Source organism: Apodemus sylvaticus, chromosome 10 (assembly GCF_947179515.1).
Source record: "Apodemus sylvaticus chromosome 10, mApoSyl1.1, whole genome shotgun sequence".
Taxonomy (NCBI): domain Eukaryota; kingdom Metazoa; phylum Chordata; class Mammalia; order Rodentia; family Muridae; genus Apodemus; species Apodemus sylvaticus.
In genome coordinates this window covers 5279736-5293084 of record NC_067481.1, presented here as the reverse complement: position 1 = coordinate 5293084, position 13349 = coordinate 5279736, and the positions used below count along the sequence as shown (strand labels likewise).

Here is a 13349-nt window from a genome sequence, read left to right as displayed (position 1 = left end):
GAGCCATCTCTCCAACCCCCTATGTAACCGCTGAGCCGTCCCGTCCCTCCAACCCCTGGTGGACTTGTGTTTTTTAAATGTGCACTTGGTTGGTTTATGTAGCCCACACTGCCTTCCTGAGATCCTCCCGAGTGCTGGGGTTACAGTGCTTACTGTGTATGCAGTTTCGGTCGGCACAGTGGGAAGCCTTGGGAGCTGCTCACCACGGCTGACTCCTGGCCTCGTGTGTCTCCCACGCCACGCCAGGCAGATGGAGCGCATCTTCATCAGCGTCGAGTACTTTGGGGAGGTGCTGGTTTGGGCTGGCTGTGTGCTGCAGTCTGAGATTCATCGTTTATCGAGGAAATATTTATGGGGTGCCTACTGGGCAAGCAGAGTGCAGGCTCCTCGTGGGAAGTGGAAGACTCCCGGGCTGCGCCTCAACCCCTGTCAGTTCCTGCTCTGGTTTGGCTGCAGCCACGGTGGGGGTTAGGGTTGGGGGGGTAGGTGGCCGATGGCTGAGCGTGAGGACCTTTAGGCCATCTGGGCTGCTTGTCCCTCTGGAAAGGAACCAGTGTATAAAGGTGGTTATCTCTATATACTGTGCCCCCTCACCCACCCACCTCCCACCTCCTCACCCTTGCACCCACTTCCCGCTCTCTCATTCCCCCACCCCACCCCTGCACAGAGGAGCTGGCCCATGTTTACTTAGGAAGGCAGATCCTTAGGTACAATAAAACGCTTCTAGATGGGAATGTTGCGCCCGCTGGGCTGGAGGCAGCTTGCTGAAGCTACAGAAGCCTAGCAGGGCCTCTTCCGGCTGCCCCCTCTGTTGGCAGGTACGGTAGCAGGGGCGGCCAGGCCAGTCCTGAGGCGGCAGCCTGACGGCCTTGGTTTCAATTCAGGGACTTTGATTTAATGATCTCAGCTGGAAGTGAAAGAATTTTACCTTTTTTTTTTTTTTTTTTTTTTTGGTTTTTCAAATAGGGTTTCTCTGTGTAGCCCTGGCTGTCCTGGAACTCACTCCATAGACCAGACTGGCCTCAAACTCAGAAATCCACCTGCCTCTGCCTCCCAAGTGCTGGGATTAGAGGTGTGCACCATCACTGCCCAGCTTTACCTATTTATTACTATTATTATTTTTGCATAGGCCCTCGGTATGTAACCCTGGCTGACCTAATACTCACTATATAGACTAAACTGGGTTCAAATTTACTGTAATCCTCCTGCCTCTGACTCCTAAGGGATGAGGTTATAGCTATCCTGAGGTATAATAAAAAACAGGTCAACATACTTGATTTAAGAGATTTGTGTGTATGTCCTGTGTATATGTATGTGTGTGTATATCTGTGTATGTATGTGTGTATATGTGTGTGTTTATGTGTGTGTATGTATGTGTGAGTGTATGTGTGTGTACATATGTGTTTGTAATGTGTATGTTTGTATATATATGTATGTGTGTGTGTGAATGTGTGTGTATGAGTGTATGTATGTATGTGTGGTGTGTGTAGGTGTATATGAATATATGAGTGTGTGTATGAATGTGTATTGTGTGTATGTATATATGTGTTTATGATGTGTGTTTGTGTATGTATATGTGTGTATGAATGTGTGTGTTTGAGTGTCTGTGTGTGTGTGTGTATGTAGTATATGTGTGCGCATGTGTGAGGGTATGTGTATATGTGTATTTATGTGTTTGTGATATGTATGTTTATGTATATATGTATGTGTGTGTACGAATGTGTGTGTATGAGTGCATGTATGTGTGTGTGGTGTCTATGTGTGTGTGTGTGTGTGTGTGTGTGTGTGTGTGTGTGTACGAGTATATGTATGTGTGTGGTGTGTGTGTATGTGTGTATGTATATGTGAGTGTGTGTATGAATGTATATGTGTGTGTATGTATGTATATGTTTATAATGTATGTGTTTGTATATGTATATGTGTGTATAAATGTGTGTCTATGAGTGTGTGTGTGTGTGTGTATGTGTGGAGTATGTGTGTGTGCATGTGCATGTCTACCTGTACCCGTGGAGACCAGATGATGACCTTGGCTGACATTTATCAGGTGCCCACTAGTTTTTTTTTTCTTTTGAGATCAGGTGCTTCCCTGTCCTGGACTAACCAATTAGTCTAGGCTGTCTGTCTGTCTAGTGAGCCCCAGGGATCCTCCTGCCTCTGCTTGCTCTGCACTGGGATGACAGGGATGACAGGTGTGTACCAGCATGCGCAGCCTTTTCACACGCATGGTGGAGATTGAACCCAGGTCCTCAGGCGTGGAAGACAAGTATGTTATCGACTGAGCTATCACCCCCCTTTCCCAAGTGTCATTTTTAAACGTGTTCATTTATAAAGCCTTATAACTTGGGTGTGTGTGCTCGTGGGGGTCTGCCTTGAGGGAAGGGAGGTAGCAAGTGGCAGGACATCAGCCCAGAGGTGTAGCATCTTTCCTTCCAGCTTCCTTCTTCCTACCTCCTCGAAGGACCTTCCTCAGGGAGCGCACCAGGAGCCCTGCCCTGTGGAGCTTTCAAAACACCTTTTCCTGGGTCACAGAGGGCGGATCCTTCCTTCCCCGGTTTCCCATGGGATCTCCTGGCCACTGTCAGCTCAGGCTGCCTGGCCTCCCTTGTCACTTTTTTGCCCCCGCCCCAGCCAGTGCTGGGGTGCAGATACACCCCATCTCCAACCGAGGGGGTCCGAGGAGCCAGGATGGCACGGTGGCATCTCAACTGTGCATGCTCTAAGTTGGGAAAAGCTCCAGTGGTCCACGGTCCCAGCTCCTGGCTGAAGTCACCTGTATCTTTTCCTTTGTCTCCACCGAAGTAGACACTTTAATCCGGGGCCCTGAAGGTCCACTCAGGAGAAAAGGTCACCAAGAAAGCTGCAGGGGCAGATACATCTGGGGGAGCCAGGTCATATAACGGGACAGGACAGAGCAGGGGAAGCAATTCTGGAAGGCTTCCTAACAGAGGAGGTAATGCCTGAGCCCTCCCAAATTAACTTGCCAAATTAACTGACTTGCCTGGGTCCCCAGATGCTTCTTTAAGTGGGTTTACACCCAGCAAGCCCCCTCCGCAGCTCAGAGGATTGTGAACCTGTGAGTGGCATCCAAAGATTGTGACCAGATATACCTAGAGGGTTCCCCAGCATGTAATAACGATACATGCTCCACTATGTTCATAGCAGCCCTATTTATAATAGTCAGAAGCTGGAAAGAATCCAGATGTCCCTCAACAGAGGAATGGATACAGAAAATGTGGTATATATACACAATGGAGTACTATTCTGCCATTAGAAACAATGAATTCATGAAAATCTTAGACAAATGGATGGAGCTGGAGAACATCATACTAAGTGAGGTAACCCAGTCTCAAAAGATCAATCATGGTATGCACTCACTGATAAGCGGATATTAGCCTAGAAGCTTGGAATACCCAAGACACAATCCACATATCAAATGATGCCCAAGAAGAAGGAAGGAGTGGCCCCTGGTCCTGGAAAGACTCAGTGCAGCAGTGTAGGGGAATACCAGGACAGGGAAGTGGGAAGGGGTGGATTGGGGAGCAGGGGGAGGGAAGAGGGCTTATGGGACTTTCAGGGGGGAGATCCAGGAAAGGGAAAATCACTTGAAATGTAAATAAAGAATATGTCGAATAAAAAAAGAGAGAGAAGAAAAATAATAAAACAATAAAAAGCAAATTAAAAAAAAAAAGATTGTGGCCAGGGTGGCCAGGTCGGTGAGGGCTGGGGTGCTGGCCTGAGGACTGGGAAGGGCTGGCGATGGTGGGCCAGTGGCGAGACCTGGGGCTTTGGGCTGGCACAGCCGGATGCTTCAGAGCCATGGCCTGGGGCGTCCAGTTTCCCCAGAAGAGCAAACCCCTTGTCCAGACTGGAAAAGCTGCTGAAACCAAGCCTTCATGAGCTTTCATGTTTCTGAGTCCAAGTGGCTCAGCCTCTTGCGTTGCCCTGCTGTGTTGTCTCCCAAGCCTGCACGCTCTGTGGGCGGTGGGTTTCTGGGCTCTCGTAGCTGGGGCTTGCCCTGCCTCTCACCCTTTCTCTTTGCAGCCTCTGCCTATGACTAATGCAGGTTTCATCCGAGCCGTCTGTACTGCCAGGGCTTTGGTTTCAAATTATTCCCCTGCTCAGGCATGGTGGAGAACCAGAGCCAAACTAGGCTCTCAAATGCTGAGGGTCACAGAGACCATGGCAGGACGCCTAGGGCTTGCACAGCCTGGTGTCCACTGGAGGTACCGTCTCCCGGCCCAGACCCACGCATCATCCTGGCCCCTGATGTGCATGGTCTCTCGAGTCTGGTTTGCGTGCTGCGCTGGGAGTTGGGCCTGGACAATCTCATGTGGAGGAAACAATTTCTTCTTTCTTACTTTTTTTTTTTTTTTGTACTTACTAAATGTAATAGAATGAACAGACATTGCATTTATAAGCAGAAAAACCATCAAGGAGTATTTTTCTCAAAGTCAAGAAAGAGAGTAAATAAACCAGGCCTGGTGGTGCACACTTGTGATCTTAGCACTTGGGGGGTGGAAGCAGGAGGATCAGAAGTTCAGAGTTGGCTGGGGGGTGGGAGTGGGGGTGGGGGAGGGGAGGGGTGCAGCCGCTCAGTGGTTAGAGCACTTGTTGTTCTTGCAGAGGACACTGGTTCAATTCCCAGCACCCAGATGGTAACTCACAATCATCTGTAACTCCAGATCCAGGGGATCCAACATGACCTTCTGGCCTGCTTAGACATACTCAGTACACACATATATATGTCCAGAAAAGACACTCAAATACATAAAATAAAAAAATAATTAAAAAAATCTGGAAAACAAAACAAACAAAAACTAATCACCTACGCGATCCAGTCACCCTCTGCTGAAGGCTAGCCTGAGCTATCTAAGACCTTATTTCAGAAATGTTGGGCAAAGAGGAGGAGAGACGAACAAATAAGCACCACAAGCCCCAGCCTGCTCCAACGTCCTCGGTCTGACTGCTTTGGATGGAGATGGTCACATGGCCACAGTATTCATTATGGCCTGCACCAACGGCCTGCAGGTGAGGAGCACCTGCCTCGTGTTCCCCAGCTGCTAAAAGAAGTTACCACAAACTGTGGGGATAAAGTAATACAAATGTATCTTTATCCTGGGGCCACAAGTGCACTTAGTAAACTTGCAGGTGTGCGGGCTGCGCCTTTCAGAGAAGTAAACTTGCAGGTGTGCGGGCTGCGCCTTTCAGAGACCGACAGGGTGTGCCCAGCAGGGCGCCTCTCGCCCACCTCTCCCACCTGTGGGGGATCCAGGCAGTCCTTGGCTCATGGCCACATCAGTCCAGCCTTCAGGCGGTGCCCTAGGCTGTGACCCGGCCCCACTTCCTTCCCTGTGTGTGTCAAAGTCCCTCTTTTTCAAATACACCGGTCACCCCAAGGAAACAACCCAGACAGGAAGCTATTGAGGAGAGTCCTTAAAAATGACGGTAAAGGTGCTGAAGTGCGGCTCTTCACTTGGCGGCTTCAGGCAGGATGGGGGGGGGGGGAGGGGGGGGCCCGGGGTGAGGGGATCTCCGGGTTTTCTTAAGGGCAGGGTGAGGGGATCTCGGGGTTTCTTAAGGGGCTGGACACTGGGAATTTGACCATGCTCTAGTGAGTTTGTGGGCAATACAAACTGGACTTGGTGGGGTTTTGGGGGTGTGTGCAAAGGGAGAGAGCATACTTGGGGTGGCATACGAAATTCTCAGATAATTAGTAAAAATAGTATGTGGGGAAAGATACAAATTTTTATTAATGTTTTGAGGGTTTCATTACATGTATTTAGAGCACAGTCACTCCCAGGTCCTCCCCTTAACTCCTCCCAGACACCCCACCTCCCTACCCTCCCAACTATATTCTCTCTCTCTCTCTCCTCTTCCTCCTCTCTCTCCTCTCTCTCCTCTCTCCTTCTCCTCTCTCTCCTTCTCTTTCTCCTCTCTCCTCTTCTCTCCTCCTCTCCTCTTTCTCTCTCTCCTTCTCTCTCTTCTATCTCTCCTCTCTTTCTCTCTCTCTTCTCTCCTCTCTCCTCTCTTCTCTTTCTCTCTCTCCTCTCTCTCTCTTTCTCACTCAGATTTATTTTTATTTTATGTATGTGAGTACACTGTCACAGTCTTCAGACACACCAGAAGAGGGCATCAGATCTCATTACGAATGTTTGTGAGCCACCATGTGGTTGCTGGGAATTAAACTCAGGACTTTTGGAAGAGCAATCAGGGCTCTTAACCACTGAGCCTTCTCTCCATCTCTCCACACCCCTCTCTTTCTCTTTTTGGCCTACCAGGAGCCACACCTTTAAAAACAAAACAAAACAAAACCAAAAAAAAAAAAAAAAAAACCCTACTCTTCCACTCCTAGAAACAATCAAATGTCTGTAGCTCCTCAGTTAGGGGTGGGAGGCTTATGAGCCTCTCCCCTACCCACCTGTCCCTAGTGCTGGCTGGATCTTCTGAGGTTCTGTCTGGTTCTGTCTGGTTCTGTCTGGTTCTGTCTGGTGCAGAACCTTGTCCTGGGTCACTCAGGTGGCTCAAAAGAGCCTCATCTCAAAAATCCCTCACTTCTTGTAAAGTCCCGTTCCTAAGAAGGCCGGCCTCGGTCCTGGGTCCTAGGATGTGAATTCTTAGGGGACCGTTTGCCAGTCCTTCCGGCGCCCAAATCTCCCTCCCTCCAGTTAGGCTCTGCTCCCAACTCTCTCACGGTGCAGGCTGCCCTCTGAGGTTCCACTCCACGCTCCCTGACAGGGACATCTCCCTTGATGTCTCCCAGGAGGCTAGCAGTGATCTGTGCACTCCCACAAGAAGGTGCCGTGCTGTCTAGGGATGGGCATCTGGGGTCCTGCCCCAGGCAGAGAGCGGATGGGCTTGGAGTGACATCTCAGGCTTGGGGTGCTTTAGCTATGGGCTGTGACGGTGCTGGCCTTATGACCCGGGAGGGTCTCCAAGCTCAGGTCTCCAAGGGACCAAGGGACAATGACTATGTGTCAAGGTGCCATGGAGCCGCAAACACAGTGGCCAGTGTACAGTTTGTCTGAAGGCTGTGACACTGGGGCTAGCAGCCGGTGGCCAGACATGCTATCTCTCTCTCTGGAGAGACTGTTAAGTCTGAAAGTAACACAAGCCTGTAATCCGGGTACCCTGGATGAAAGCCGTGAGGATCTTCAGAAGTTCAAGGCCAGCCTGGTTTACCTAGTGTTCCAGTCCCTGTTTCAAAAATACCAACAAAATGCAGAGTAGTGGTAGCGCAGGCCTTTAACCCCAGCACTTGGGAGGCAGAGGCAGGCAGATTTCTGAGTTTGAGACCAGCCCGGTCACCAGAGTGAGTTCCAGGACAGCCAGTGCTACACAGATAAACCCTGTCTCCAAAAACAAAACAAAACAAAACCAACAACAAAAAAACCCAAAACAAAAAAACAATAAAACCAATACAATAAAGAGATGCCATTTTTTACAGAAACATCCCTTAACCCTGACACAAACTTATGCATGTTTTCTTTAAGCACTGCAAAGCTCTGCTTCCCACCAGGTTTGAATGACTTTTTTGGTGCAAGGATGCTCCGCTCCCTGGGGCCCTTCCCCATGACCTTCCTACTGCCGCTCCTGAGCCTGTCAACACAGCCAGAGATCTGAGCAGGTGCCGAGGGTCCTCCTTCCTCCGGCCAGTGAGCAGCCCCTGGTCCAGGTGTCCACCAGGAAATAGAGCTGAGGCCCCAGGCCAGCCATGTTCTCAGAGAGCCGCTGAGTCTGGGGAAATCTCAACCGGAGGACGTGTTCCCTCCCTGGGGACCGCTGAGACTTACTGACTCATGTGTGTGGGGTGGGAATCTTCCAGGAAGCCTCCAGCCAGCTCATCCTCTTGGGAGCCTGGGGTGGGGACAGCCTGTCCCTCTGATCCGCAGGCTGACAAGACAGGGGGACTTTCTCAGGGTTCAAATACCTCGGGCAGGTATTTGGAACCCTCTTTCGGGGTCCTCCTGTGTGGGAGGTGACCAATACTCCCGCGGTACTGATGCGCGGATAGGTCTGGTGCGGTGTGGTTGAGATCTGGACCCGTAGAGTAAGAAGGTGAGGCAGGCGCGCAGGAAATAGAAGCTTTTTGAATGGTTTAAACCCCAAGAAAATCACAGCATCGCTGGACGGGAGGAAAATGAAAGACTTTGCAAGTGGCCAGGAATTTGACTCTGCGAGTTGGTTTCCAAGAGCCTAGTTAGGCATCTCCAAGTGGCTATTAAAAGGGAACAGCCAGACTCCAGCGGCGGGGGCTGGAGGGGGCGGGGAGAGGAGGCAGTGCCGGAAGCTGCACGCTGGCCGCTGGACGGCTGAGGCCGCGGCACTGAGGGCCAGGCAGCTGGTCCCGTGCTCAGGGAGAGGACCCAGGGACGCCCCGGGATCCCATCGAGGCTTCCCCTCCTACTTTTTTTTTTTTTTTTAGCTTCTTTCCTTGTGCTCCCCATTCCCCCTCTGTGTGGCAGAGACAATGCTACTTCAGTTCGGAGCAGAGACATATGACCAACACATGGAAATGTGGTAATTTGGATCTGTTCGTGATTGCAACAGATTGAAGAAATTAGACCAGACAAAGAGTGTTTTTAGAGGAAGAGGAGGAGGAGGAGGCAGAGAGAGAGAGAAGGGGAGGGCGACGGGGTGAGAAAGGGGAGGAGGACCCCTCTGCGCAGGGGACACCGGCATCCCAGCTGCCTGCTGTAAAGACATCCGTAGGAATGGAGAGAGATCGCATCACAGGTAGGCCACAGCCCTCACAGCCCCGCTCCCCCATCCCTGACCCCGATCCCGGCCCAAATGGTGTGGCTGTACTGCAGCTTTGGGAAGTCAGCACCCCAGGTCACGTTCAGCAACTTTTACAGAAATATTTTTCTTTCTTTTCTTTTCCTTTCTTTTCTTTTTCTTTCTTTCTGCTGACTATTTCACGTTGGTGAGCTGGAATGTCGCTTCCCACTCTAAGCCCAGCCGGATCTGGCTTTTATTTAAACTGGGCCCCTTCTCCCGGGCTGTTTCTCTTTCATTTTCCGGTGTGCCACTTTTCCTGTGATGGCTGTGAATTCCAAGACTGGGGAAGGGCGGGTGGTGGGCATGGACTCTGCACCAGGGCCAAGGCAGGCTTGTTTGTCCATCATCTGGCCTAGGTCTCCTCCTGAAATAGCCTTGCTGGGACTCCCAGGCTGCTGATTATAGGGGTGGTGGCTCCCAATGCTCGGAGGAGGTGTATGCACACGTGTGCACCCTCGTGTGTGTGTGTGTGTGTGTGTGTGTGTGTGTGTTCGTTCTCAGGTGAGAGTACAATGTGCATGAGTGCTCATGAGGGCACACACAACCATGTCCTCCTGCTGCCCCCTTGGACCCAATATAGACCCAGTAGGGGTGGAAACAGTTCAGGAAAGAGAAAGGCGTCTCCCTGTCCTTAGCTACCCTAGTCAGCTACCCTAGTCTAGTCATTCCCAGTCCCCACTGGGATCATCACTGTCTGAGGTCATTACTGCTTCTTCTGCCTTGGGTACCATCTGAGTCGGGGTCTGCAGGAGTGTGGGGGCGGATTTTAGGGATGTAACTCGTACTCTGGATTTGTGTTGTCCTGTGCTCATGATGAGACTGAACCTCACCCAAAAGTGTCATTGATCCTGGGCTCCTGGTTGCCTCTGAGTGCATGCACAGAGGCAGGGGTCCCTGAAAAGCCCACGGGAAGGAAGAAGACACATCTCAGGTCCCGTCTGAGGGACGACCTGTCACCACCAACCCTGGGATTACTACGATTTCTGATGTGATATCAAAGCTGGCCGGGCCTTCACTGAGAGGCAGCTAGCTGGTGCCTTGCTGACAGCAGTGTGTCCTGTGACCCTGCCGGGCACAACAGGAGGCCTGGGCAGGAAACTTTCAGTGTTAACTCTTGTGTCATGACCAGCTGGAGGTGATGAGTAGAGAGGTAAAGTTTTCTGTGCCCAGCCTGTAGAGCCAACATGGCAGGGGTACCGGCAGCTGCTTCCAAGGCCTGGACAGGTGGTGCTGTACCCCGCCGCCCCCAGGAAGCCTGGCCCTGACACCTCCTCCTTACCAACTGTAAGATGACAGTTGTTTTAGCGGCTGGCTGACAGGGGCCTGCTCTGGTCTGTGCGGCTGTGCTGGTTGTGGGTTCAGGGCCTCCTCAGCCACCGAGCCACACCTGTGTGCGGACAGGGCCCCGCCCAGGTAGGTGACAGCAGGGTATTCGAGAGGCTCGCATGAGGGGGAGGTGGCTCCCTTGAGACCCAAGGGTGAAAGCTTGGATCCTCCCGGGCCGACTGAACAAAGCAGCCTTTGAGGGCCGTGGATCCCGGCGTCACCACCCGACCCTTACCGGAGCCCTGAGCTGAGGACAGCGCAGCAGCGGCCCAGAGCGGGACCTGCTGCTTTTGTTTGTTTTGGGGCAGGTTACCTGGCTTCACTGTGTAGTCCTGCATGGTATTGAACTCCCGACTCTGCTGCCTCTGGCTAGGTTGCTGGGATTATGCTATGCTGGGAATGGAAGCAGGACATACTCTCTACCAGTGAGCTACGTCTTCACGTGGTACCTTTTCTTAGGATGGGTCAGGGCCAAAGATCAGTCCTTCCTTCCCTCCTTCCCCCCTCTTTTTGGGGGGCTATAAATGGAATCCAGGGCCTCAGTCATGCCAGGGGGTGCTCTACAGCTGCTGTTCCCCCTGCAGTTTACATTTTATTTGATTTTTTTCATTTTGAGGTGTTGTCTTGCTATGTGTGCCTGGCTGATCTCAAACTCAGGATCACCCTACATTTATTTAATTTATTTATTTATTTATTTATTTATTTATTTAATGTATGTGAGTACACTGTCACTCTCTTCAGAGACACCAGAAGAGGGCATCAGATCCCATTATGGATGTTTGTGAGCCAGCATGTGGTTGCTGGGATTTGAACTCAGTACCTCTGGAAGAGTAGACAGTGCTCTTCACGGCTGAGCTATCTCTCTAGCCCAGGATTTCCCTACTTCAGCCTCCTGAGTAACTACAATCTGGGCACAGGCCACCATGCTAGGCACGACTGGCACTCTAGGAAACCCTCATTTAGATGTATTTTTACAAAACATTTCTTCTCCAAAACCCAGCCGTAAATGGCCAGACTAGGGCAGAAGAGGAAAATCCCCGCCCCTTCTCCAACCCGTTCATCACCCCAGTTTATTAATTAGGGTCAGTTGGAGCCCTGATCCTAACCCCAGTCCCTGGGGGAAGTCAAGTTGTTCTGTCCCTGCGGGGTGGCCTTGAGCAGATTATTCTGTGGTTTGGCAGAGTGGGGCTGACTCCCTCCCCTTGGTGGGCTTCTAAGTTTCTGGTGTGCATTTGGCTGGCTCCCCGCTTCCAGCTGGCTGTGCTGCGTCTGTACTGTCCTTCTGTCTCAGTGTCAGATGCTGTGACAGCTCCCTCCATCCCCGCTTGCACTTCTTCGGTAGGTGGTGGATCAGGGCGCATGTGTGCTCCAGTGGATGGAGACCCGGCTGGCTGGATGCCCCAAGGGCTGGTGGCTGAAGCCTGGATATCCCTGCTGTCCAGGAGGTGTGGCCGAGGGTGTGGTCTTGCCCTGGTTGGGGCCATGGAGTCTTCCAGGGAAGAGGTTCAGGACTTGAGTCGGGCATCTTTAGCTCTACCCTGTCCTTTCCTTTCCCCTCTCACTCCTGCCTTGTGAGGCTGGCCCGGCCGGGGTCCTCTTGGGCTCTCAGAGATTTCCCCGGGCAGATGCCTCTGGCTCCTCAGCAGGCCTGGCATGAGTCACTGAGCCGGGACAGGCCTCGGAGGCAGGGGATGCTGCTTTTTCAGCCAAGGGTCGGAGTGGTTTCTTTTTTCTGTTGTTCTTTGCGGCTCTTAGAAATTAGGCAGTTTTATCTTGTTCCAAGCGCTTGTGTTTCAGCAAGGCGAGAGAGAGAGAGAGAGAGAGAGAGAGAGAGAACTCAACCAGGCCTCGAGAAGTGGAGAAAGGCCAGTGGGGCAGGCAGTCGCAGACGGGGATCCTGGGAGGCACTGCCCAGTAAGGAGTCCACACGTGGGCCTCTGGAAGGGTCCAACCACCCTGACAGCGAACGTGTGCTCCTGGCTGCGGCCTGGTTTGTATGGTGGAACACCAGGGTCCCAGCTCTTTTGTGCCATAGGACAGGCAGGCAACCGGGGCTCTCTGGAGGCTCTCCCCAAGCCCTCTCTGCCCCTGTTAAGTCCTGTCATTTCCCACCTCTGGGCTGGCCCAGGAGCCTCTGGCAGGCTCCAGCTGTGACTGATGGACGGACGGATGTGACTTTGCTTAGCTCTGCAGGTCAGAAATCAGAAGCAGAATGCGCTGGGCAGGGCTGGCTCCTACTGTAGCTCCAAGAAGCTTTTGGCCCAGTCCTCTCCCGGCTCCCGGTGGCTCCAGCAGCCTCTCGGCTTTCTTGGCTTCTGCCTCTGCTGTCTCGTGACCGGCTTCTCTCAGATCTCCCTGTGCCTTTTTAAAAATAAGGATATTTAAGGCCTCTGGGCAGCTGGAATGATCACATCTTAAGCAGCCACATTCTATCTGCAAAGGGCCTTTTTTTTTCCTTAAAAAATCCTATTTATGAATTTATCTGTGCTTGCGTATACTTGCCAAGGCACGTATGGAGGCCAGAGGACAACTTGAAGTTATCAGGTCTCCGCTTCCGCCAATTGGGTACAGAGGTTAGAACTCATGTCATCAAGCTTGGTGGCAAGCCCCTTTACCAGCTGAGCCATATAGCTTGCCCAAGAACCTTTTTTCACAGATACTACTATCTAGGGGTGTGGGTTGTAGGGGTGGTTAGAGTGATGGTTAGGCTGGTGGTGCGTGTGGTGGGGGTTGGGGGGTTAGTAGGGGTTTGTGAGGGCACCATTCACCCTGTGTTGCTGGTGTTGGGCTAGTTATAGGACTAGTAATAGTTGAGTTGGCTATGAACCCCTGATGGTCCTGCCTATCAAGTGCTGGAATTGTAGGTGTGTACCATCACATCAAGCTCTGCCCATTTTTGAGTCGAGTTGCTTTGTTATTGAATTGAGGGAGCTCTTTATATATGCTGGTTATTAGATCCTTATTTGATCTATCCTGTCAGGACTTTCTCTTGCTCCGTGGACTGTCGTTTCCCTTCCAGCACCTGCCTGGGTTTGTGGCTCATGATGAAGAGTGTGGATAGCACGACACCTGGCCACTTGGGTTTCCTTCAGCGTTGCCCATCACATGGGTTTGAGCAGGAGATGTGGTATCTGTGTGTGTATGTGTGTGCACACGTAGAAGCCAATAGACAGGCCTTGGTTATCATTCCTAAGGCACTGCCCACCTTATGTTTTGAGACAGTCTTTTAACAGCCTGGAACTTGT

General features: G+C 51.6%; 1 protein-coding gene across 2 annotated transcripts in view; it reads left to right on the top strand.

The window, feature by feature from the left end:
• The window catches only part of Septin9 (septin 9), a 171463-nt gene that overhangs the window by 26763 nt on the left and 131351 nt on the right, over positions 1–13349 (top strand). The window contains exon 1 of one of the 2 annotated variants that reach the window (XM_052196846.1): positions 8662–8733. The exons of the other annotated variant lie outside the window; for it this stretch is intronic. Within the exon in view, the coding sequence (XP_052052806.1) occupies positions 8712–8733 (22 nt within the window). The 5' untranslated portion in view covers positions 8662–8711. Of the gene's footprint in view, positions 1–8661; positions 8734–13349 lie in introns of those variants that run through there. 2 annotated transcript variants of the gene reach the window in all.